Here is a 24,031-nt window from a genome sequence, read left to right on the forward strand (position 1 = left end):
GAGCCTTCTGTTTTACAATGGGAGAGAAGACGAGACCATGGTGAGCGTCTGTAGGACTATTCTCCCACCTACTTACCTTGCCACTATAGGCGAAGCCTCGGCTTAGATATCGGACCATATTCGGGTCGAAGGACTTTTATCGAGCTTTGAGCTGGCAAATCCGATCAGGAGAGCATGAACCGGCCTTGTCAAAAGAAGCCACCAACTGGCGCCTGCCAACAAAAGAAAAGGCGACCGGTGATGCGGGTTCACCGCAGCGACGACCCATGGAAGCTTGCGAGGCAGTCGGTACTTTGGCCAAGTCTCCCTGAATCATTCAAACCACAACAAGGGATGAGGCAGTACGGACCGAACCGCCTGTAATGTCCAGGCAATGCTGTTTGTTCTGCGAGCATCTCTTGCGGCGGATCGAAGTGCCGTTGACTTTGCGGATAATTCCAGACCGGGGGTTCCATGAAACAGGTAATGATGGGCATTGGTGTAGCGCCATCGTGACAAGAGCCTCCTTGACCAGATTTGACGCTGGGTATCCAGTAAGCTCGAGTTGCGCAAAACTCCTTTTTTCCATTCCTGGTCGGACAGTGGCATTTTCGCGAAAAGACAATGCCATCCTCTACAGTCCGCAATCTGGAAAACATCAACTGCAGCTGTCAACAACCACTCGCGAACGACGCTCGAAGCCAACGCATCAATGTTTGACAAGGCTGGCTGACAAGGATTGGTATCCAGGGGCTGTTTGATTCATGCAGCAGGTGGCAGAACATGGCGGACAGGGAATCGCGTTGGCGAAAGTGATGTGGAGTCTAGCCGCGGAGGATTGTCCCGTGTCGACCCCCCAAAAGACACGGACGGCAAAGAAGCGGCACCACAACCACGGACGATACCGGTGCCTACCCTGTCCCTGTTGCAAAATCCAGATTCTAGACGTTGCGTCAACTCCGACAAGTCTGACGAAGGATTTTTTCATAAAGGCAATTTCCTCTCTAACATCGGCGCAGGTCGACCACTCAGCTGTCCCACGCAGACTCGGTCGATTGAAAGAAGTCAGGGCGACTTTGGTCGTGTATAGCATGCAAAGTAATGAAGCAGCTGTACCGGCGTAAGAGTGTGCGATGTACGCGTCAGCTGCCCAAAGAGAAGGCGGAGAGATATTCCATGTGCTCAAACAGGGGCTGCCGTCCTTTCTGCGCTTTCGGCTGCGCGGTTGAAACCGACCTGAGCATTTCGGAGGTGGGCCGAGAGCGGATCTTCCCAGGCCTGTGGCCGAATTCCCACCAACCACTGCTCTTTTGCTCCATCAACACCACTTTGTGAATCCTAAATCGCTGCCAACTCGGTCCGCCTCCCGCTCAATGTGGATTGACGCCCCGAAACACATCTTTACCTCCTTTCATCACTTTGCTATTCCAGTCCAACACCGATCGCGCCAGTCCCGCCATCCAGACAACCTGGTCACGGTCCCACATCCGTCTGCCCTTGCCCGGCAACAGGTGTGGGACCGAGTAGTCGGCTCTGTTATTGAAGCCTTGTATATATATCGGTGGCCTTGGCCAAGGAAGACACTTTTCGACGGCAGGCACTCCTCACCAACAAACTCCACCATCATTCATTCCCTAATCTGGCATTAGCGTTACTCTACATTCTTTGAATCCAAACACCACATCCTCTACCTGCCAAAATGGTTTACCTCAGCAACAAGAAGGCCATCGCTGGTCTTCTCCTGGGCGCTGGCGCCCACATGGCTGCCGCTGCTCCTGCTGCCCCGGCCGTCACTGCTGCTCCTTCCCTCAAGGACGCCCAGATCAACAAGCGTGGCGACTCTTGCACCTTCAGCGACGCCAGTGCTGCCTCCGAGTCCAAGGCCAGCTGCGCTACCATCATCCTGAGCGACATCACTGTTCCCGCTGGCGAGACCCTTGACCTGTCTGACCTCAATGACAACACCTACGTATGTTTTCACTCGTCGAATTTCAAATGCCGGATGGAAGATTGCTAACACAAAGCAGGTCGAGTTCCAGGGTACTACCACTTTCGAGTACGATGAGTGGAAGGGTCCCCTTGTCCGCTTCTCTGGTAGCGGTCTTACCATCACCGGTGCTGACGGCCACTCGCTCGACGGCAATGGTGCCAAGTGGTGGGACGGCGAGGGCTCCAACGGTGGCGTCACCAAGCCCAAGTTCTTCTACGCCCACGACTTGACCGACTCGACCATCTCCGGTCTCAACATCAAGAATACCCCTGTCCAGTGCTTCTCGGTCAACGGCGCCGAGAACTTGGTCATTGAGAACGTCACCATTGACAACACCGACGGTGACGAGACCAACTCTGACGGCGATGCTCTCGGCCACAACACCGACGCTTTCGATGTCGGTTCCTCTACCGGAGTTACCATCAAGGGTGCTACCGTCTACAACCAGGATGACTGCCTGGCTGTCAACTCTGGTGAAAACATCATCTTCACTGGCGGCAGTAAGTTCTCCAGAAAGTCCGCTTCCTGTTGCAAATAATTAACAAATTCGCAGCTTGCAGCGGTGGCCACGGTCTCTCCATCGGCTCCGTCGGTGGCCGTGACGACAACACGGTTTCCAACGTGACCATCTCCGACACGACCGTCAAGGACTCGCAGAACGGCGTCCGCATCAAGACCGTCTACGACGCCACGGGCGAGGTCAGCGACATCACCTACTCGGGCATCACGCTCTCCGGAATCACCAAGTACGGCATCGTCATCGAGCAGGACTACGAGAACGGCTCGCCCACCGGCGACCCCACCACCGGCGTCCCCATCACCGGCCTGAGCGTCTCCGACGTCACCGGCTCCGTCTCCGACGATGCTACCCAGGTCTACATCCTCTGCGGCGACGGCTCTTGCTCCGACTGGACCTGGAGCGGCGTTTCCATCACCGGTGGTGAAGCCAGCGATGAGTGCTCTGGCATCCCCGACGGCGCTTCTTGCTAAGTGCGCTCATGCCTTGGGGTGATGGTGCTTTGGACGAGGTGGACGCGACGATGTTGTGGTTCACGACTTTGACCTTCTTTGTAGATATATTCTGACAGCCTGTCCGATGAATGCAATCTTTGGTGGAAATGCGCTTCTCTTCATGCGCTTGAAGTTGTGAAAGCTGCTCATGTCAAATCGACCACATTGATCCAAACCTTCGTCAGCTCTTGGAAAAGCCTGATCGGTCTCTCACCGCATTGGTTCCTCTTGCAACCCATCCCAAACCTCATCTCCGCTCGTCGGCCGCCGATCTCGGAGCGCACTCCCTCAATTCCGCTCGCCTTGATCTGGTGAAAGCGTCGGGAATGATTCGGAATGTCCAGTTCTTGTGTACGCGCGTCAAAAAATTGAGAGCGTAATTTTTCCTGTCATTGTAGATGGCGGGTTGGTCCTATCGCACCAGGACGAGATGGTACGGGACAGTGACGTTCTTGCTGGCGATGCAAAGCCTTTAGCGACAGGAGTATGGACGATGATATGTTATCAACAGAGACGGTGGAAGCATGTCGTAGAGGGACGGAGAGAATGGGTTGCGGGACGTTGACGTATCATGGCGTGGTAGACAGAGCGGGGATGGTGCCAGTGGAAATAGCTTCCGAAGCTTAAATTTAAGCTTAAGATCAAGCTCTAACGCGCCGTCGCAAGAGACAAGGAAGCAAGACAAAAAGCCCGGTCCTCATGTTTATCGAATCGGATTATTTTGTCGTAGCAATCATTGCGTGCTCAGCGCAGCGCGGGGCGTCTTGGCTGGCCTGACTCTTGGATGCCGCAGCCTAATTTACACACATGCCCTTTTTGGCTTCTCGCTCACCCCAAGACCGAACGAACCACAGAAGCGCCGCTGACCGCTGACGTCGAAGAAATCTTGCCCTGGCTGATGAGTTGCTTGAAGACCTGTAGGGCGGCCTCGGGCTCTGCGGAAAGCAAAATCAGCACATTTGTTCGCGAGATACCTTTGCTGCGGGAAGGACTTACGGTAGTAAGGCACTTCGTGGCCTGCCTCATAGACGCGCAGAAACGAGAAGTTGTCGACGGTCTTGAAAGTGCCCTTTTCCACGCCGTCGACCGTGTAGGGTTCGAGCGAAGCGTTGCGGTAGGTGCTCGCGCCGGAAAAGTCGAGTGTTTGCGCGACGTCGTAGTTGCCCACCCAGTTGCAAATCCAGTCGGCGTCCTGTTGTCCGATATGTCAATCATGTATTCTATGCTCGCTTTACTGATGCCCCGTGAGATGAGGGCCACGATTGAAAATTTGACTTACACCTGCCCAGACAATCGTGCTGATTCCAGCTTGAATAACAGCTTCCAGCTCCGAAACAAAGGAACGAGGGTCTAGCGCAGTCAGTGAAATTCTCCCCCAATACAAGGGGAAGCGGGAACGCACTATCTCCTGTGCTAGAGAACTTATAGTACGCAGCATCAGGGCATTCGGAGTAATTCGACTTGGCGCCAATCGCCTTCTTGACGTCAGAGCGAGCCAAGTAATCCACGTAGGTCTCGGGAGGATCAACGGCATTGGCAGATAGACGGACGTCGTAGACATTGAAGTCGGCAGCTCCGCTGATTGGGCCCTCGATGGAGTCGTAGCACACATTGTCGGCGTTTATGCATGCGTTGTTGGTGCCGGAGCTTTCGCACTGCTTGACGGCGGGCAAGCACTCGTCGTTGTAGGCACTGTAGTACGACTGTGCATCACTGGAGCTGAGGATCTGCTTGTAAGTGTTGTTGACGGCAAAGTCAATGTACGCCTTTTCTTGGATGCCGGCGTCGATCCAGCCGTTGTTGATTCCAAGGGCAACAAGGTTGATTGCGTCTCCCGTGACGGATCCGTTGGCAACGCCCTTGTTCTGGTCCAAAATGTAGGACGCAAATTCGGGACCGTAATGACCGCCGTAGGATTCGGTGAAAATGGCAAAATCTCTGCTCTCGTATTGCGGGAACTGGTCGAAGAAGGCCTGGAGCAGCTTCCATACGTACGGAGCAGCCGTATACGTAGAAGTCACCTGGTCATCACCATACGAAAAGCCGACGCCGATGGGCTGGTCAATGTAGATGACTTCATAAATTTAGTGAATTTTCGTCTGCTTTTTGCCGCGACGAACATACCGTTGGCATACTCGTTAAAGCTGTACTCATTTAGAGAGGGCTCGGTGCTGCCATTCACAAAGTGACAAGGGCCATTTTCTTGGAACAGCCCAATCATGCTGCTACAACCAGGACCTCCGTTGAACCTGGAAAATTGTGAGTCAATCACCGGGGACGATTTTGGATCGTAATACCATGCTGCAAGTGGCGCAGTGGAAGCATTTTGCCGTGCTTCAAAGAACCAGAACCACATGTTCATATTTTCGCCGACGCTGAGGTAACCAGAGTACTGGTTGACGCCCGGAGTCGTTTCGCAAATGCCCGAGTTGTTGACATATTCCAGCTTAGCGCCAGTTGCAGCGTGCTCAAAGACATTGTATTCGACGCCCTCTTTAAGCACTGTGGAGCGCTTGTTTTGAAGGTGAGGGGAGGGCGCGACCAAAGCCAGTGCGCAAGGGACGAGGAACAAGGCCGAAGCAGCAACGTTGAACCTCATGGTGGCTTGCTCCAGAGATGTCGAACTTGAGTGGTTGCACTGGGACAACGAGAGACGTCAAAGCACACGATTAAATAGGACGACGTTAGGTCTTTTTGAACGCTGGGCCCGTCAGGCGTATGATCTGCAGGACGGATGTGCTATGCCATGAGAAGCAGGTGAGGATAAATGAAAGCAAGGAGAACGCATGTAACGGGAAGGCCCATCTTTGCCCCGACAGCACGAGAGGACATGTTGTGGGGGTTTCAACGGCCTTAGCGGCCAAGCAACGAATGAACGGTCCATTTGGAGGACTGTAGCGGACTGTGGGCCGCGATCCTGGGCGGCACCAAGTCCAATCATGCGGAGCTGATCAGACGTTGGCAGCTATGATGAGCGAATGGCAGATGGAGGCCTAGATTCAGGGGCGCAAGGTGATCCAACGCCGTCGACTTGTGGAGCGCGATGCGATAAGAGGTGGCAGGTGGCAGCCGTTAGGCTAGCTTCGTTGACAGGCGACCTGCCTCATCCGCCTTGGCCTCCGGACGACACGCCGTCCACGTGCGGACCGATCCTAAACCCATCGTCCATGAGCACCTGCAGAAAAGGCACGCAAATGTCGCGAAATCAAACGTGATTTAGCAGAGAAGCAAGCGCGGACGCGACGGGTGATGCCCGCCGTGGGTGCCGTCTGGCAACGGGATGACTTTTCTTGCGCTCAAGGTGCATCCACCATAGGCAGAGAAACAAAAGGACTGCTTGCTAGACTGCTTTGCAAGATTTGTTTTCATCTTCCAAGTCTGGTCGTTTTTTGCGACATTTCCGTTCGCGCCAAATGCAGTGCTCTCAGTTTGAACTAAGGCCTGGCCGCTGGACTGGCTCAAGAAAACGTCCGCATCGTTCCAGTCGTTTCGGTCGTGGGCACGCGCTATGGAGGGCTTGGTTTGAAGTTGCGTTTGCAACACGTTGAAGGGACTGCGAATCCAAGCCAAGCGTGCGTCGTGTACACGGCAAGCCTACCTCCCATACTCATCAGTCGACTCCTGAAAATAGGTGGCTCGCTTGCGTTTCCTCCCCTGAATCCGGCCTTCCGGTACCTCGATACATTTCGGCTGCAGCTGCTGAACACATCCCAGAGTATTGGAATGCAAACAGCAAACGCCTTTGCTGAGTCCAAACTTTCACTGGCCACCTTTCAAATGCTTTTCATCGGATTCATGTGACAGGCCGCCCAAGACGATGAACATCTGCTTCTGGCTGTGCTGCTGACATGACTGTTGCTCTGCACCGACCACGTCACTGCCGAAGCCAAACAATCTCAGATTTCCTGAAGGTCCAAGACAAGCAGTCATCCGATGATGAGAAAAACATATTCGAGCCCGTCGGCAAGTTCCTCAATGGCCGTTCCTGGACCACTCAAAAGAAAAAAGGTTGTGGCTGGCCAAAAGGGTCAAATGTCCTAAACAGCGATTGGTAGCTTGAAAGAAAAGAGCTTGGAACCAAGGCAGTGTGACGAGAAAAGGGTGGGACAGCCGTGGTGAGTTGGATTGGCTTACGCTCTGAAGGAATGCTGCTTGTGGAGAGATGACCAACGACGGACCCCTGGGATTCGGATGACTTTGTGTGTCGGACCAAGTCTCCATGCGTCAAAGTGGCTGGCGAAACAGACCAACCACCTGGAAATTTGGAGCCGCATTTACTAGATGTGCTACGGGCTGCAGCAGCCAAGTGTGCCTTGTGCGCGGCAACACATGGGCATCGGACGCGCTTTGAATTGCAACCACCCAGATGCGCCGACAGAACTGGCGGTGAAAGCATGAGACAAGGAGCCCATTCGATGGAAAACGATACGTCGGAGGATATACAAATCCCTGCAGCGAGGCTGTGAGGATGAAAGAAGAAAAATCCGAGAGGGTGGAAATGGAGTAAATGTTTGGGCCACACAGCGCAGGTTAATTTTTCTAGCGGTCGGCCAAGAGGCGAGCGCTACCGTCTGTGGCACCCACAATCGATGGAGCATGTGCGGCTGCTTCATGTCTCACACAAGTGACACGGCACCAAGGTATTTGTGATTAGTATAGGTAGGAAACCGGGTCAGCGAGATCTGGTGACGGCAGTTTGCATGTTGCGACTTTCCACCACGTCTAGTTTGGGCCATCGGGACCCTTGGGGAGCGTACGAGCTGTCGCAAGTAACACGGACGACCGTGGCCCGCCGTGATTGGACGCCGACGAGGTAATTTCATACCACTTGGAATGGTGAGTCCGGATGGCTGCAGGGCAGTGTCGGGAAAGAGAAAGGCCTCAAGTGTCGTTGCCAGAGGCATGACCGATCAAGCGGAACCGCGCGGGCGAAGGAATCAGTGCGACTGTTGAGACCCGGGACTTGTGGCCCAAGCAAGGACGGACATGGGGGAATGAAATGAAGGCGACGTGAACCGGGATATGTGGAAAAGACAAACGACGACTTTGAAGCAAGGCAAAGAAGCAGTGAGTGGTGTTGAACACGGGCTTGACCGCATGTTGATGGAGCCGAGTAGAGTGCCCGCCCGCGCAAGGAGCAACGAACGAACGGTGGACCAGACCTGACGGACCCTGGCGGACCGGACGTCATCCGCTCACAGCACACGCGGGGCAGCTGCACCACCGACACCGCCCACCAAACTTCTCCCCCTCTACCACCAGAAACCTATCCAACCACCAGACAAGACCCCCAGCGCCCCTGTCCATCATGTCTGCCGCCGACGCAAAGATCATCAAGGAGGAGCCTCTTGTACGTGCACCACCACCACGCCGACCCACGGACCGAGGAAAGAGAATCATGACCACCAGACCACAACGCTGATTCGGCACAGGATCCCCGGGAAGCGCGCTGGACGCGCCTCGTCAAGTAAGCTCCTTCTCACCGCCTGCTCTGCCTCTCTCCAGTACTTTGCTACCTCACACATTGCCGGCTGGAAAACGAGACAGCGCCCACCGCCATTCCGCCTCTCTCCCCGAATACTGCTCGAAACACGCCCTCGTCCACTCCACCTCGCCTCCACTCCATCCGCTCACCTCGCCCCGCCTCGCCGCTAACCGCATCCTCTCTGCCCCAGAACAACCTACACCGACCCTCTGAACCAAACCCGCGATTGGGAGTCCGCACAGCGTACAACACGTCCAGAGGGCGCCGCCATCGACGGCGTCGGCATCCTCGCCTTCCTCGTAGACCCCAAGTCGCCAACGGCGCCGCCGCGACTGCTCATGCAAAAGCAGTTCCGCCCGCCCGTCGCCAAGGTCTGCATCGAGGTGCCGGCCGGCCTCATCGACGCGGGCGAGAGCGCCGAGACGTGCGCCCTGCGCGAGCTGCGCGAAGAGACGGGCTACATAGGCCGCGCCATTGCGTCGCCCGGCTCGTCTGCCCACGCCACCGTCTCGCCCATCATGTACAACGATCCGGGCTTCTGCAACTGCAATCTGCAAATGGTGCACGTCGAGATTGACGTCACGGCCCCCGAGAATGCCGATGGCGTCAGGCAAACGCAGCTCGAGGAGAATGAATTCATCGAGTGCTTTAGCGTCGAGTTGGGCAACCTATACGCCGAGTGTGTGCGCTTGGAGAAGGAGGGCTATGCCATTGATGCCAGGGTGGGTACGCTGGCTGAGGGCATCGAGGCTGCCAAGAAATGGGCTGGTGTCCTCAACACGAGCGAGCCCTTTTCGGCTTAGAGGTAGGTGAGAAGAGATGGAGACGACGGGAGCTTGGTGCTTGTTTGACGTCTGTCAAGAGGATAGGTTTGGCAGCTAACCACTCTCGCGCCATCCCATATTGCTTTCACGATTGTGACAGGATGAGACAGAACTCGTCCTGTTCGGGCACACGTCCATAGACACACATGGACCATTAGATCCAAGACCTAGACTTTCAATTCATATCATCAAGAACCCATTCAGTTTCCTGCCAATGGTAGTGCTCCCCCTGTTCGCCCGTCCCATCCTCAACGCCAAAAGAAAGCCCCGCAAAAGCGAAAGGTTTACATCCGCCTGGTGAGATGTAGCCGTGTCCCAACCGTCCCCCCATCTTTTTTTAATTTAATGTCATCACTCAGGGCAGCCAAATTCATCCTGTGCCAAAAACGAAGCTCTCCCCTGTCCGAAATGATTCACTCGCGTGGATTTCGTAGAAACTCCTAAAAGTCCTTGCCGTTGGCAGCACCGTTGACGCCATTGACGGGCGAGTCGATGCCGTCAGTGTTGAGATTGGCCGTGACCTGCTCGAGGCAGCCGGCACTGGCGGCGACGAAGCCCAGGTAGGGACGAGAGGGGTCGAGGACGCGCGAGAGGTATTCGGGGTGGTACTGGACACCGACGAAATAGGGGTGGTCCTTGAGCTCGACGATCTCCATGCGCTCGCCCTTGTCGTCCTTGCCAATGAAGGTGAGGCCGGCCTGCTCGAGGCGCTCAATGTACGTCGGGTTGACCTCGTAGCGGTGGCGGTGGCGCTCGAGGACCTCGGGGGCGTTGTTGTAGAGGGCGCGCAGGCGCGACCACTCGCTGCCGGGCTGGAAGACGGTGGGCCGGAGCCCCAGGCGCATCGTGCCACCCATTGTGGCCTTGTCGATTTCGGGCATGAAGACGATGACCTTGTCCGTGGCTTTGGCGTTGAACTCTTCCGACGTGGCGTCCGCGATGCCACACATGGTGCGAGCGTATTCGATGACGGCGACTTGCATGCCCAGACACACGCCTAGGTACGGGGTACGGTTGTCGCGGGCCCACTTTGCCGCTGCCATCATGCCTTCGGTGCCGCGTTGGCCGAAGCCGCCCGGTACCAGAACGCCAGATGCCGTGCAGACTTCGTGCCAGGCCTTGTGGAACTTGGCCGGGTCACTCTGGCGCGTTGCTGGCTCCAGGTGCTCCGCGTCGACCCAAATCAGGTTGAGCTTGCGCCGGCATCGCATCGCCGAGTGCTCCAGCGACTTGATGACCGACAGGTACGAGTCGTGGAGCTCAATGTACTTGCCCACCAGCGCAACGTTGACCTGCTCGTAGTAGTGGTCTTGCGTGACGGTCAAGCTCTTCCACTGCTGCCAGATCTTGCGCCCCTTTCTCACCATGGCCGGCGGAATGGCGTCCTGGATCTTGAAGGCCTCGCGGAGCAGCGGAATCAGGCCTTGCTCCTCCAGCAGCACGGGCACCTGGTAGATTGTGGGCATGTCGCGCACCGCGACGACCTGCTGGACGTCGACTTGGCAGTGGTGCGCAATCTTCTCAATCGTGCTACGCTCCAGCGGGCGCTCGCATCGGCAGGCAATCTAAAAAAGCGGCGCGTGAGTAGAACTGCGCCAGGGTGTGCGGAGCGGCTCATTGCATACCAAATCGGGAATCAGGCCAGCGCTGCGCACGCTCTTGACGGCGTGCTGGGTGGGCTTGGTCTTTTGTTCCCCGTTGATGGTCGGCACGTACGAGACGTGAATGTTGAGAAAGTTGTTCTTGCCAGCCCGGTGCCGCAGCTGCGTCATGGCCTCGACAAAGGGCATGCTCTCAATGTCGCCGACCGTACCTCCCAGCTCCACGATGCAGACGTCGGCCTCCTCGTTGCTGTCGTCGACGGGGATCTTGGCGACTCGCTCGATCCACGCCTGGATGGCATCGGTGATGTGCGGGACCACCTGCACAGTCTTGCCCAGGTAGTCGCCGCGGCGCTCCTTTTCGATGACATGCTGGTATATCTTGCCCGTCGTGATGTTGTTCTCCCGCGTCAAGGTGATGTTGAGGTAGCGCTCGTAGTTGCCGAGGTCGAGGTCGACCTCGCCGCCGTCGCTGAGCACAAAGACCTCGCCGTGCCTTGATATCTGGTCAGCAGGCGCTCGGGGCCCGAAACGAGTGAAGCGCATACTCCTTGGGGTTCATGGTACCCGCGTCGACATTGAGGTACGGGTCAATTTTGATAGACGAGACGTGCATAGCCGGTCAGCATGTTGAGCCCGAATCACTCGCGCAGTGGACGCGTTGCGGCGGGCTACATATCTTAAGTCCAATCGTCTTGAGCAGCAGGCCAGTCGACGAGGCTTCAAACGCGTCGGGTCAGCTAGAGTTCACGCGACTCGCGGCCATTTCATGGAGGGACGGTCGCACCGATGATGCCCTTGCCAACGCCGCTAATGACACCTGCAAAGAGTTAGAGAGCGCGTCGGAGGTCCAGGTGATGATCGAGACTTGCCTCCAGACACGAGAACGTACTTCATGATGATTGTCTCGAGGTTATTGTGCCTTTTCCTGGCTCTTGCCAGGGGGAAGGAAGAAAAGAGCAAGATGGAGCCGGCCGCGAGAAAAAATATTGGGTGGGGCCAGTCGGCTAGGGCTGAGGTCGCGGGAGGCGAGAGAGCCGGTCCAAACTCTAACCACCTCACCAAACGCGTCCCTTTGCAGTCCGCCAACGCGCATCAATATGCCGCTGTTGACATGTTCTAGCGCGACGCGGAATTGAAGCGTCTAGCCGTCCAACATGTCTTGGCGTGTCTTGAGCTGCAGCAGTTCGCGTCGAGCAGTTCGCGTCGTCGCTTGCCGCTCTTGATCACAACAGTCGATGCAGGTCAACGTAGCAGTATATCAAGTCGATTCTCTCGCCCATCTCTTCGTACAAGACTATCCGTCACTATTACCGCATTCCTCCATAAATTCATGCACGTGCCGGTCGTCAAGTCCCCTTCCATAAGTCGTAGACAAAATTTCTCATCAGAAGATTCAAAGAATGCTCCCGCCGCCGTACACGGTCGGCAAAATGCTGCTGCATAACTTGCCTGACGACCTTCCGAGAAACTCAAAACACTAAGGCGATTCTCTTCAAACAGACGTCGCTTCAAAAGAGGGCCAACGAAGTGGGTATGCCATGCCAGCTTTAAAATGAACCCATAATGCTCGTGATTCAGACAGACCGTAATTTTGCCACGGGCAATCCGTGATTCAATCAAAATTCTACTCTCGACGCCTCTTTCGTCCTGCATTGGATTCGTCGTCGTCTTGCTCTTCCTCGCTTATGTTGCTGACTCGCCGTCGTGCCAGCGCCTTCTCGTTTCCTTTTTTGACTTGAATGTTGCACCCTTGAAGCTTCAAGGCCCGTGTAAGCGCACTGCTCGGGCGCATGCCTGGGAAATCTTTCGCAGTGTAGACGTGGAATACGTCGCTCAGTACTTCGGTCAGAATAGGCATGAGCCCCCCGACGTGGAGATTCATTGGATCGATGCGCATGAGGACAAAACGTAAGCGATATCGCCCGTGGGTTCGACAAGAAAGATCTGGGAAACAAAAGAAGCATCCCTCGACATCGTGCTCGTCCTTGGCCACCGAGGGTGATGCAACAAGCTGTCCCATGAGCCGCCTAGTTGTCCGTCGGTCAGGCTGAACAAGAGCCGTCTCCTCGCTCGTACCGTCGGCATTCCAGAGGGTGCAGTGGACCACGTTGAGTGAGTACCGCAGCTCGTCTGGATCCGACTGCCCAGTTTTTGGATCTGTCACCAGGAGCTGGATAATAGGAGGGGGGTCGATGACTCGTCGATCGCGTTCGCCAAAGCCACAGGCTCGTGCTGCGACAGGCTGTTGCCTCACGATGAGTTTATACTCGTATTGACTGCAGGTTCCGTTAGCAACATTGGCCAGGCCAACAGATGAGACGAAACTTGCATCTTATCTGGTGGTGGCCCGCGGTAGGGTGTGCTGGGCGAGATTCCTGGACCAGGATTTGCAATGGCGTTGGGAGGTGGCGGCGGTGGCTGTCTTTGGACTGGGACTGGAGCAGCTGGTTCAGGGTATGAAACTGGAGGACCGTAGGATGGTGGACCTGGGCTGCGATGTGAATCTATCGAAGTACGGTAGGACGTGCTGCCAGAAGAGTAGCTGGAGGTGTAGCTAGGTGATGGAAGCGCTTGGTACTGTTGGTGTTGCCTCGGGGGTGGAGGCAAAGGGTTGGCCGGTGGAAGATATGACGGCTCTGGATGAGCACGCCTGACGGGCTCCGGCGGGTAACGGCCTATTGGATCCCTTGGGTCCCTTGGGTCCCTTGGGAGCGGCTTGCTATCCAGAATGGTCCTCGGCGAAGGTTGGCGTCCATACTGATGGTGCACGTGGTGCTGGTGGGTTGGTTGGTGACGAGGTGGAGAGAAGGGAGGGTCCGAGCGAGGCGGGGAATAAGGGTTGGAGAGAAGCAACTTTTCGACCGGAGCTGCAGAGCGAGTCTGTGTCCGTGGCTCTGGCCTGGCGGCCGTGGTCGTGGGCAGCGAGTGGATAGAAGGCAGCGAACGTTGAGAGGGAGAGAGGAATGGAGGAATGTCTGGCCGGCCAGGGTCTCTCGGAATAGAGAGCGGAGGAAGCTGGACAGGCTGGGGCAGACGGCGATAGGGATCGCCAAAGTGCGGCGGCGGCGGGAAATGTGGGAGGTTTTGAGTCTCGGTCATGGCCATGGTAGAGTCGTCGGACGAGTTGGGAGGATGTAGCGGCGGCGGTGCTGGAGGTCGGGACATACGTGTGTTAATAGGAGTCGGCAGCAGCAGGCGATGCACGAAGCCGCATTGGGAGCTCCGCGTCGCAACAGCTGGGACGACGGCGAGCGCAGACCAAATGCCAGAGTCGGTGAGGTCGAAACAATCGTCCAGCGCGAGGGCCCAGCGTGGCGGATACGGAGGTTAAAAAGGCACGAACGGGCCGCGGTGTCAAGGTTGTCTCTGGATCGACATGGGCAGCGAGCGAGTCGACGCCCCTTGAGCAGCGATTCAGGATCAGTGGTAGCTTCGGCTATCCGCTACGCTCACTTTGTTCCAGGGATGCCAAAGCCTCACGCCAGACATTTGCGACAACCTGGTAGAGCGAGTGACCGGCTGTGGCACCGGTTGCCGTGATGGCCACTGCAGGGCCGGGGCAGGCGAGAGGCGGAGGGGGCTTGGGCGGCGGCGGCGGCGTCGGCGGATGTTGTAGGTAGTAGAGTGCGTTGTGTGAGAGGGTGGAGAGTCGAGGGTGGTGGGCGGTGGGGGGTGGGTGGACGGACGGGATTGGGATGGGATGGCTTGCCTGGCGTTCCGGCGGCAGGCCAGGATTTTTAACTCGGTTTATGCTGCTTCTGCTGCTCTGGGTTCTGAGCAGCTCCAGCACAGAGTCGGTGCTGCTTGGTACAGCCAGGCCAGGACGGGTGCCGGGGGTGCGTCAAACTTGGGGGCACCGCCCGGGCAGCAGAGAGCTGGGACTGGGGGGCGCACTACTCGCACCTTACAGAAGCACACGCTGCTGGGCCTGTGGGCCTGTGGCCTGTCCCGCCGGCCGGGAGAGAGGGCGCAAGGAGCCGGCGTTTCTCTTCCATTAAGACCTGTCATGCAGGTGCAGAAGCGCATTTTCGTCGCGCATCATCGAACACCGCCTGCGCTGGGGTCCTGTCCTTTTTTTTTTTTTTTTTTTTTTGTTCGTCCCTCTCGCCCTCGGGCAGGCACTGGGCGGTGTTTCGGATCGACAGGCGCTGCATGTGTCACGTCCAATTGATCTGGCATGCAACTCGGCTGCGATGGTGGTGGTGGTGGTCGTCGACGTGTGGTGTCGCTGTCGGTGGCAGAGAGGCTGCCAGCACACACACAAGACCGACCGAGAGACGAGACGAGACATGCGAGGGATGATGGAATGGTCAACAAGTGTGCGACTGGCAACCAGGAATCGCTGCATCTGTCAACGGGCCCCCTTAGCTGCCGTTGATGGGTTGATTCCCTCGGCGTCAACGGCCACACCAGATGCTTTGAGCAACGCCCGCATCACACCCATGTCCTGGGAGCTGTGGTGTCGCCCTCGGCACCCGCTCCCAAGCCTTATATAAGGCGGCCCACCGAAGCGCGCATGAAAACACTGGCGGTCTGCTGTTTGCTGCCGCCATGTCTCGAACCTGATGAGTCGCCATGTCGTGCGCGACCCGTGCGCGGAAGCCCGCCTTGTGGGGGAAAAGTTGGGGATGGTGATGCAGCTCGTCTCGCTTTATGCCCGCCGTCGACGATTCTCCCTCGTCCCGGATGCGGCGAGGGCGCCACGACTGGAATGAAGCTCTCGATAGCGTTTGTGTGACGCGGGCGGGTGTGGCGGTGGAGCTTTGATGCATGCGTTTGCTCGTTTCGCTTGCGTCCAGAGGCCCGGCGACGATCAACGCCTTTGCCGCAACACTTGACGACGACTCGACGAGTCTGTCATGTGAGGATCCCTCCCTTGATCATCTCCGTGATCCCTGACCCGGGAGAAGCTGCAAGCCCAAGACGTGAACCGGGGACCAGCCGACAGTAACAGGAAGCTTCTCCGCTTGCGTATTCCGATGTCCCTGGCTTCAATAGACGGCGCGTCGACATGTTGACCTCGATCGGGCCGGATCAGGGCGGCTCCAAGGATGGGCGTCGACTCTCTGGCTGTGATGTGATGCGGGGACGTCAGGTCAACAGGTCGGGTTTGGTTTGGCTTGGTGGAGGTGCGGGACGTGGCGAGGCGTTCGGGCCATGTCGACCTTAGCGTGAGCTTATTGTCATGAATCACCCACATCCCATCCGACCAAAACCAGGAACCAGGCTTGACACCCCATGGATGGCATCTTCCGCGACATGGTCCTCCTCCGACTGCCGACCACCTTGTTCAGAGAGCCGCATGAGTGGAGAGACGTCCACACCGACAAGTCACCGCCCGTCCAATCACTCGACCATTTCCTAACCGCTGCCCGGCAGGGACATGCTGACATCAGCGCCATGAGACACTTGGCATCCCGTCCACCATGTGCGTTTGGGTGCTTAATCATTTTGCTCTTTGCGCTTGATTAAAAGCTAATGTGACTGCTCTTCCAGAACTGGCATTCGAGAACGCCCTCGGTCCCACACGAACGTGAGCCAACACTCTTTAGTTCCCTCGCATGACATCTCTTCGCAAAGTCAATATTGCACATGTCGAGTCCCGTTCGCGATTCGGCACGGTCCCCTTCAGCCATCATCGGATATAAAGCCCTTGAATGTGTCCGCTTCATCGAAACAGTAATCAGTGACACCTCGAGAACGAGTCAATCACTGAAACGGCAGATCCAATACATGAGAGATTTTTCATCTCAGGCCGTCACGGATGGTACCATCTTGAATGCCAAAACTGGCATTTCCAGAATCAACTTTGGATCTGGCTTGGCTATGGCCGTGGAGCATGGTGTCGGCAATCGGTAACTGTAAACCGATGCCTGGAAGTGCCTTGGGAAGCCATGTTGCGCATCCTTGGGTTATATTTGTCTCGTTCGTTCGCGAAGACACCGTCGTGACTCGAGTCGATCACTCTTGCTTCAGATCTCCCGATCCCTGACACCTGGTTTTCGCGGCCAGTTCCGGCCGCTCTCTGGGTGCAACTAGCTACAAACCCTGGCCACGACGACTCGACGACCAGCGGTGATTCGAGCGCGCTGTTTGGCTGGAGATGTCGGGAATGACCGTAGGATCAGCATGCCGCTGCTCCGATTCCCGGGTTCTTGTCAACCCATTTTTTGGTTGAGCACACCTCGCTGCCTCGTCTGCATCTCGATTGTGGCATGGCTAACCGAACAAACGCCAAGCTCTCCATTCTCTCCTGAATGTGTTTGTTGCGCAATATTTCTGAATTTTTCATATTCCGCGCTTCTTGAATATTGATATCGAGCATAATTCATTTACTTGACAAACTGACCCCGCCTGCCCATAAATCGACGAATCAACTTGTCCCGTTGCCAAACAAAATCCAAAAAAGCGCAATGACGCTCCTTGCAAGGCAGGAAATCGCGGATCGGGAGCAGCACGTCAACTACCATGACGCGGGAGCGCGGGCAACAACCAAACGTCGGCCAAGCAAAAAGAAAAACTTTGTCGAGTTCCCGTCCGTCGTCGACGACGCAATTCGGCCCAACGTACCGTCTTTCCGCCCAGGTTCTCCGTCGGGGTTGCGGGCTCGATCAACCCAAACAATTGCTGCCGATCCAATATATTAGATCTTTGGCACTGGCTTTGCGAATTTTACCCGCGCCTGCTGCTGTGGTGGGGGCTCCGTCAGGTCGGCATTTTTGGAAGACGTTGTCCGATAAACTGGACTTGGCCTTCAATTTGAGGCCCTCGATGCTGGCCGATTGCGACGAGAGTCAAAAAAAGGCTCGAGGGAGAAGGATCCGCAACTAAGAATCATGCGCAGAAAAGATCGACATCCCCTTCGTAGGTTCCTGGAGGTCGGTTACTCTGTCTCAAAACTCTGACTACATCTTTGATGCCCTTTTCGAATGCCGATTCAAATCCCGCTGTTGACGCTTCAGAGATTTGCAATTGCTTACCGAACTTGATGTCATGGTAACTGGAGAGGGGATTGTATTGTGGTGTCAATCACGATCCTTCGATGTGTTCGCTTGTGCGCACACTTACTTTCTACCGCACCTACTGACTATCCCCTCAAACCAACCTCATGTCGGTATCTTGTTTTGCAGTCCGGAACCGTTCCTCCATCAACTCGATCTCCGTTCTCGTACAGACTTATTCATTGCCTTATGCAAAGATGGTCAAGTTCTCTGGTCAAGTTCTCCACCAATCTTTGAGACGCGGCTACGAGCGCCGGGGTAAAATACGAAGTATCCTGCCAATATCATCCTGAGATCTACTGTGCGGAGCAGCATGAGACGAGCTCTTGCAATACGACCGTGTTCATGAATAGCAACGCAGTTTAGGCGCCTCCAACCTCGTGTGCAAAAGGTGATGCAGAAGCAGACAGCCGATTCACTATTGTCTAACGAAAGAAAAGTGATGACATTGCAGGTGTGAAAGAGATGACTCTCTAGATCCGACCGATGCTCCATGAATCAAAACAGCATACTGGGAATGTTAAGCACCCCAAAGACTTGACCCCAGCGCATTCTCTTCCGCCTTTACCAACGGTTGGTGATCCGCTCTGTGATATCAAGATCTGGGTCTACCGACGGCACACGGCGCCAAATTCCTCTTTGTTCTATGTGAGCACAAGGACCCGATTTCTCCTCTGCTCCCTCACCTGGTCTATCTCGTCGACGCACTCGCCAAATGCAGATACTGACTACACGCACCTCCGCTCTCACAAGCGGCACAGCACAAGACCAAGACAATGGAATGACCAAAGTGCCAAGTTCCATAGCTTGTCCATGACCGAGGAGCCAACCTTGCTTACGAGGCCGAAGTCGGCGGGCTCTCCAAGCTTTCGTTCTCCTCTCGCCTCCTCTTTTCCTCTTTTCCTCTTTTCATCTGGCTCCCTCATTCTCCCGGGGCTGAGGACAACTTTTGGGGGTCGATTCGGATTCTGTCGGGACCACGCAACCGCGCGCTTGCGCGCTTATCGGAAAGGAAGAGCGGATCCGCCTTTTTCATCTGCCACTATGCTGTCCAGTGACGGCAGAAACCGGGGAGAGCCCCACAATTGTAGCAAAAGTCCACACCTCCCTAGCTCTTTTCCACCACCGGTTCTAATCAACACCCTCCAAGTTGCCTTCCTGCTGCTTCTTCGTCCGTTCATCTGCTCGCCCGATCGTCCGCTCAGCTTATCACGAACTGGACTTAATGAAACGACTGAGAGCGTCTTTGCTACTTTGGCAGCATCGCGCATCTTCTCATCTTTCCGTCGCATCTCTGCTCATAAGTTGGAGAACCGTGCACCAAGCCAATTTACTCACTTCCTCGTTCGTAAAGCCCAAAACGCACAGTGGCGTGTTGTGATGTCGATCCAGGGGCGTAAGCGGGCGACGTGGTTGACGGTCAGCCAGCCAGTTTGCGCGGACGCTTGCAGCGTGCATTGGTGGTAGCGGAGAGTTTTGAAAGAAGCAAGCCATCGACGGCCAATCAGAGCGCTCTCACTTGCCTCCTTTCCGAGTTGAACAAACGCCGGGACTTTTTAGATGTTTTTGGCTTTTGCAAGTGGCCTGGGGCATGTGGGTTCCCCCGCTGTAGGAGGGCGGTTGGGTGCCCCTCGGTAACTTGTGGGAGATGGGCAAGGGAACTTGTTCTTTGTGCGCTGGCCTGGATGCGATGGGGATGGAAGTCAATGCTGTCGTGCTTGATGAACCGAAATCTGTTGGTTCATGCCAGGAGTGTGTGCGTGGCTGGGCTGACAAGGAATATGGAAAATGTGACCTGTTGTGGACAGGGAAAGACATCAGCGCTGTTGCATCAATGGACAAACGGCGTTGCATCAGTCAAACTATCAAGAGCTACCACGAACCGGGACAAAGCTCCGCAGCTCTGCAAGGTTGGTTGAACAAAGTTTGCGCTTGCCCGTGGACACGCTTGTGATTGTGCTCACGCTCGTTTTCTATTCGTCCATGATGCTCTCAGCTCTCCACCTAACCCTCGCCACCTTCAGCGTCCGACTCGCCCGAATCGCCGTTGTACTCGACTGGTTTGTTCCGCGTCTTTGCCCTGGCAGCGTCTGCCTCCGGGCCTTGGGTGGCTGCAACGCCCTTGGAGCTCAAGTACAGGAAAAAGGGTTCTCTGTAACCGTCAATGTGGGCGAAGAAAGCATTGAACCTACGTCTGTTAGTACTGAACGTCATTCGGACAGGTCTGCGCTTACTGGTTGCTTTCCTCTTCCTCGCGAAATATTCTGTCATAAATCTCCCGCTGCTTGAACTCTTGGATTTCCTTTTCCCACTTGGAAAAATCAATCTTCTCGCGACCAAACTTCTCCGCCGCCTTGGCATTGTACGAATCGAAGACAGGCCTCTCCAGCAAAAGACCGAGGCCTGGGACCTTGGGAATGGCCACTTCGACATTTCCCAGAGACTCATGGATCCGATCCACGGGGCAGCCGCAGCGTACGACAAGGGCGGCCATTCCAACCATTTTGCGAATCTGATGCATCATGAAACTCTGACCGTGGACCTTGAGACTGATCCACTCGGTATTCGCGATGATGATTGGTTTTTCAGCGGTCTTGAAACTCTTGATGTGACGTTTTGCGGAGGCGTCCTTGAATGACTTGCGCACTGTGTAGTTGTGGTAGTTTCGGGTACCAGTGTAGGCGTCGAGCGCTGCACGTAGGCGTTCTAGGCGTTTCTCGGGAATCCGATATGCTTTTTTCGCTTCCATGTAGAGACTCTTGACCTTTTTGACTGCACTCTCAATAGCACGCTTCTGGGCCAGTGTCAAGCGGTTGGGGTCCACGGGTGGCAAGTCGTCCTCCGCAGACGGGTTGGGCTTGTCATCTGCAACCTGTACTTCGTCCTTGGATGTCTCAACAGCCTCATGAGCTACGTCAACATCCATGGACTCAGTAGAGTCTTGCGCTGGTTCTGCTGCTTCCTTCACACCCTGTCCGTTTATCACAATGGCTGCTTCTTCCGTCTTTTCGTTTGGATCCACGGCAGTGCTCTTTTCGCCGGCAATCTTGACAGGCTGTCCCATGTCCGCCGCGTCTTCTGCGGCCGCCTCGTTGGTCTTTTCGTTGGGGGCTTCTGGGTCAGTGTCCGATTCCCACAGCGCCTTCTCAACGAGCTCCCGCACCCACGGCTTCATTTGCTCGAGTGCAGGCTTGATGTACTTTGCATCCACTTCGCTCCAGTAGTTTGCAACCTCTTCTTGCCGAGTCTCATATCCCTCCCGGTCACCGACCTCGTCGGCCAACTCGGCCAGCTTCTTTCCCATGAAGCTTTTTGGATGCGGTGGAAGGAAGGAGTAGGTAGGGATCAGATACTCATACCAACGCGAGTCGACAGCTTGGTATGCGCTGAAGCTTCCCGTGGTCCGCTCAATGCCCCACACTCGAATTTGAGAGGAGAGGTGGCTGTTAATCTTTTCCACGACATTCCCATCCTCGATAATGAGCTTCAGGGAAATGACGTTTCCAGCGGCATGAACGCCCTTGTCGGTTCTCGCGCAACGAACAAGGCCTGATTTCTTGGGGTCATTGGCGTTGGCTTTGGAGATTGCTCCGGCCTTAACGAAGGCAGCGAAGAGATCACCCTCAATCGTCTTTTGGTCGGGCATGCTGGTGCAATGTCAGTCCAGATTTGAGTAAAGGTCGATCCATCAGACTTACACCTGCATCCCCTTGTAACCGGAACCCGAATATCCCATCATGACCGCGACCTTTCTCTTTGGTCTCCGCTCCTCTTCGTCGATTTCATCCTTGGAGAATTTGACGGCGTAAACGGGATCATCAGCCTTGCCTTCCGCCTCTAATCTCTGGCGCTTCGCCTGGGCCTCATCGTTGCGCTGGCGCTTGTCTGGTTGTTCGCGACTTGTCATCAGTTAGTTGCGCGCACGTCGGTGGAGTGATAGAACGTACAAATACTCTCCTCTACCAATATCCTTTCTCTTATTTCGTTGACCAGATTTGTCAGAGCCCTTTTTCTGCTGCCACTTGCGCTTGTTGCCTCGGGTGCCACCGTCGCGGTACTGCTGTTTGCCCTCGTCTGCTGGCGTGCTGGCAGAGGGCTCAGCCGGGCCCTGGGAAATTTGGTTCGGGGGTTGAGCATCCATTGGGGCCGAGGGGCGAGTCTCGCTAGATTCTTGGGCCATGGCGAGGCTTTGAAGGACATGGAGACGAAAGTTATGGGCCAGGATTTGGACTGTCGTGAAATTCAGAAACTACGGCCGGCTAATCGCCGGGATCGCCGTGCAACGTGCGCACGCGCCAACGGGACGAACTTCCCCGGCTTTGTGGATCTCCAGCTCTTCTTCATCACCGTCGCGACCTGACTCTTCCCTCGCTCTCAATCTTGCCCCGCCGCCGCCAACTACCTCCTTCGCGCCTTGGCTGACAGATGTTGGGCGCATCTGCCAACTGCGAGCGCTGATTATCTGGCCATGGAGATTGCCAAGGTCCTCGTCCGAACCGTCGCCCGCGTCTTCTACGACACTGAGCAGATCATTGTCGTCGATGCCCTGGTCAACCATGGCGCGTACGTGGAGCCTGCATGCTCCGGGCCACCTGACTAGACGCTTATGCGGATTGCAGGATCTCTGCGGTTGACCTCTCTCTCGTCATGGACGAAGGCAAAAATCACAAAAAGGTCCAGAAGTACTGCGCGAAGCTGAGAGAAGGAGGCCTCGTCTCTGTGTATGACACCTTGAACTCTGCCATGGAATCCAAGCTGACATGCGTGGTAGCTACGTTCGCTCGGAAACCCGCGAAGGTGCACAGAAGCCAATTAATCGAGAATATTACTACATCGACTATCGGCGCGCGGTCGACTGCATCAAATACCGCATCCACATGCTTGATGAGAAGATCAAGGCCATTTCCAAGCCAACGCAGGAAAAGAAGGATTTCAATTGTCTTCGGTGTGGATCACAATGGACAATGATGGAAATCATCGACCATCCTGATCCCTTGGGAAGAGCCAGCGGTTTCCTCTGCAAGCGCTGCGATGCCCCGCTTCAGTCGCGGAAACACGATGAAGAGGCCGAGCCCGAGGCAGACGACACGCCGGCCAAGTTCAACAAACAGTTCAAGCCTTTGTTGGACATTCTTCAGCAGATAGATTCCGCAACTGTACCGGCGGTTTCTGGCGAGGAAGCCATCGCCAATGCCAAGCCTGTTCCCCGCGACGAGCAAGTCAATCCCGCTCAGAGGACGGAAGTGGTGCAAGACGAGAAGCTGCGACCAACTGCCGTCAAGGGTCTACAGACAGGGCCCGACAAGGTTGAGATTACCATTTCTACTGAAGAAGAAAACACGGCAGCGGAGAGGGCCAAGATTGCGGAGCAGAAGGCGAAAATTGCAGCCTCCAATGAGCTTCCTGTTTGGGCCACGCATTCGACTGTCGCAGGCGAAGCAGCTCCTGTTGGCACTAATGGCGCGAATGCCTCGTCAAGTGAGCCGCTGAATGGGAGCGCAGAGACGGAGGAAAAGAAGGCTAGCAACGCCGACTTGGATGCGTACTTTGCCGCCTTGAAACAAGAACAGGAGAGGGCGGCTCAAAAGGACGACGACGATGATGATGAGGACGACGATGACGATGAATTCGAAGACGTGACCCCGTCCGCTCCAGCGACTGATGGACAGCCAGATTCGAAGCGGGTAAAGACGGAGGAATCGGTCGCCCCAACACCACTGGTATCGTCGGCCGCTGCAGCATCTTCAGCCCAGCCTTCGGGCGACGAGTCTGACGCGGATGAATTCGAAGATGCTCTTTAACTGCATGGGATAGAGTCTTGCATTTGCTGGCGCTGGGGAACTGGGAAAATGGAATAGACGATACAGCGTGATCAAGCTAGAGTAATTGATGCCAGTTGAGAGCGTCAACCTCTCGTATTTGGCATTTCCTCTGCGCGTGTGATTTGTAGGTCATTGCTGTGAATTTAGAGAGCTCCCCGCGACGTGCGCCGACGGGAGCAAGCTTCCCTTGACCCACGACCCGCCGCGTCAATTCTCCGGCGATCAACCGCAGACGTACGTCGACTGCGCCGACAACCCCACCGCCCTGTTCTTGCATGGCCTTTTGCTTTCTTGGACCATTGAAGACCCCTCCCA

At 55.8% G+C, this 24,031-nt stretch overlaps 9 protein-coding genes across 9 annotated transcripts; 5 read left to right on the forward strand and 4 right to left on the reverse strand.

The window, feature by feature from the left end:
• The first annotated feature begins 1,552 nt into the window (after positions 1 to 1,552).
• Positions 1,553 to 3,087, forward strand: J3D65DRAFT_639406 (putative extracellular polygalacturonase). The gene is made up of 3 exons (XM_066801708.1): positions 1,553 to 1,948; positions 2,007 to 2,469; positions 2,523 to 3,087. The coding sequence occupies exons 1-3, from the start codon at positions 1,679 to 1,681 to the stop codon at positions 2,957 to 2,959; spliced, it is 1,170 nt and encodes a 389-aa protein (XP_066650814.1). The 5' UTR covers positions 1,553 to 1,678; the 3' UTR covers positions 2,960 to 3,087.
• Positions 3,088 to 3,808: 721 nt separating this feature from the next.
• J3D65DRAFT_560433 (putative carboxypeptidase S1) lies at positions 3,809 to 5,579 on the reverse strand (the record flags this gene model as incomplete). The annotated part of the gene is made up of 6 exons (XM_066797467.1): positions 3,809 to 3,915; positions 3,977 to 4,172; positions 4,260 to 4,330; positions 4,383 to 5,054; positions 5,105 to 5,229; positions 5,278 to 5,579. 6 exons carry the CDS (start codon positions 5,577 to 5,579, stop codon positions 3,809 to 3,811), a joined length of 1,473 nt encoding a protein of 490 aa, XP_066650815.1.
• A 2,532-nt stretch (positions 5,580 to 8,111) lies between these two features.
• J3D65DRAFT_135407 (NUDIX hydrolase domain-like protein) lies at positions 8,112 to 9,499 on the forward strand. The gene is made up of 3 exons (XM_066793935.1): positions 8,112 to 8,330; positions 8,413 to 8,447; positions 8,656 to 9,499. The coding sequence occupies exons 1-3, from the start codon at positions 8,289 to 8,291 to the stop codon at positions 9,266 to 9,268; spliced, it is 690 nt and encodes a 229-aa protein (XP_066650816.1). The 5' UTR covers positions 8,112 to 8,288; the 3' UTR covers positions 9,269 to 9,499.
• On the reverse strand, positions 9,450 to 11,833 carry J3D65DRAFT_639419 (CTP synthase N-terminus-domain-containing protein). The gene is made up of 6 exons (XM_066801709.1): positions 11,763 to 11,833; positions 11,678 to 11,710; positions 11,570 to 11,610; positions 11,439 to 11,500; positions 10,915 to 11,386; positions 9,450 to 10,854 (listed from the first exon to the last, which is right to left on the reverse strand). Exons 1-6 carry the CDS (start codon positions 11,785 to 11,787, stop codon positions 9,730 to 9,732), a joined length of 1,758 nt encoding a protein of 585 aa, XP_066650817.1. The 5' UTR covers positions 11,788 to 11,833; the 3' UTR covers positions 9,450 to 9,729.
• Positions 11,834 to 12,517: 684 nt separating this feature from the next.
• Positions 12,518 to 13,992, reverse strand: J3D65DRAFT_560620 (velvet factor-domain-containing protein; the record flags this gene model as incomplete). Its single annotated transcript, XM_066797476.1, has 2 exons — positions 12,518 to 13,169; positions 13,472 to 13,992. 2 exons carry the CDS (start codon positions 13,990 to 13,992, stop codon positions 12,518 to 12,520), a joined length of 1,173 nt encoding a protein of 390 aa, XP_066650818.1.
• Positions 13,993 to 14,541: 549 nt separating this feature from the next.
• J3D65DRAFT_639424 (uncharacterized protein) lies at positions 14,542 to 14,892 on the forward strand (the record flags this gene model as incomplete). Its single annotated transcript, XM_066801710.1, has 1 exon — positions 14,542 to 14,892. The coding sequence occupies exon 1, from the start codon at positions 14,589 to 14,591 to the stop codon at positions 14,889 to 14,891; it is 303 nt and encodes a 100-aa protein (XP_066650819.1). The 5' UTR covers positions 14,542 to 14,588.
• Positions 14,893 to 18,251: 3,359 nt separating this feature from the next.
• On the forward strand, positions 18,252 to 19,545 carry J3D65DRAFT_135553 (uncharacterized protein). The gene has a single exon (XM_066793936.1). It carries the CDS (start codon positions 18,381 to 18,383, stop codon positions 19,359 to 19,361), a length of 981 nt encoding a protein of 326 aa, XP_066650820.1. The 5' UTR covers positions 18,252 to 18,380; the 3' UTR covers positions 19,362 to 19,545.
• A 353-nt stretch (positions 19,546 to 19,898) lies between these two features.
• On the reverse strand, positions 19,899 to 22,074 carry J3D65DRAFT_648210 (pseudouridine synthase; the record flags this gene model as incomplete). The annotated part of the gene is made up of 4 exons (XM_066802374.1): positions 19,899 to 20,082; positions 20,129 to 21,541; positions 21,593 to 21,793; positions 21,842 to 22,074. 4 exons carry the CDS (start codon positions 22,072 to 22,074, stop codon positions 19,899 to 19,901), a joined length of 2,031 nt encoding a protein of 676 aa, XP_066650821.1.
• Positions 22,075 to 22,238: 164 nt separating this feature from the next.
• Positions 22,239 to 23,832, forward strand: J3D65DRAFT_639436 (uncharacterized protein). Its single transcript, XM_066801711.1, has 3 exons — positions 22,239 to 22,457; positions 22,514 to 22,615; positions 22,666 to 23,832. Exons 1-3 carry the CDS (start codon positions 22,363 to 22,365, stop codon positions 23,693 to 23,695), a joined length of 1,227 nt encoding a protein of 408 aa, XP_066650822.1. The 5' UTR covers positions 22,239 to 22,362; the 3' UTR covers positions 23,696 to 23,832.
• Positions 23,833 to 24,031: the final 199 nt, after the last annotated feature.

The sequence above is a fragment of the Phyllosticta citribraziliensis genome (assembly GCF_038025025.1).
Source record: "Phyllosticta citribraziliensis strain CPC 17464 chromosome Unknown J3D65scaffold_13, whole genome shotgun sequence".
Classification (NCBI taxonomy): domain Eukaryota; kingdom Fungi; phylum Ascomycota; class Dothideomycetes; order Botryosphaeriales; family Phyllostictaceae; genus Phyllosticta; species Phyllosticta citribraziliensis.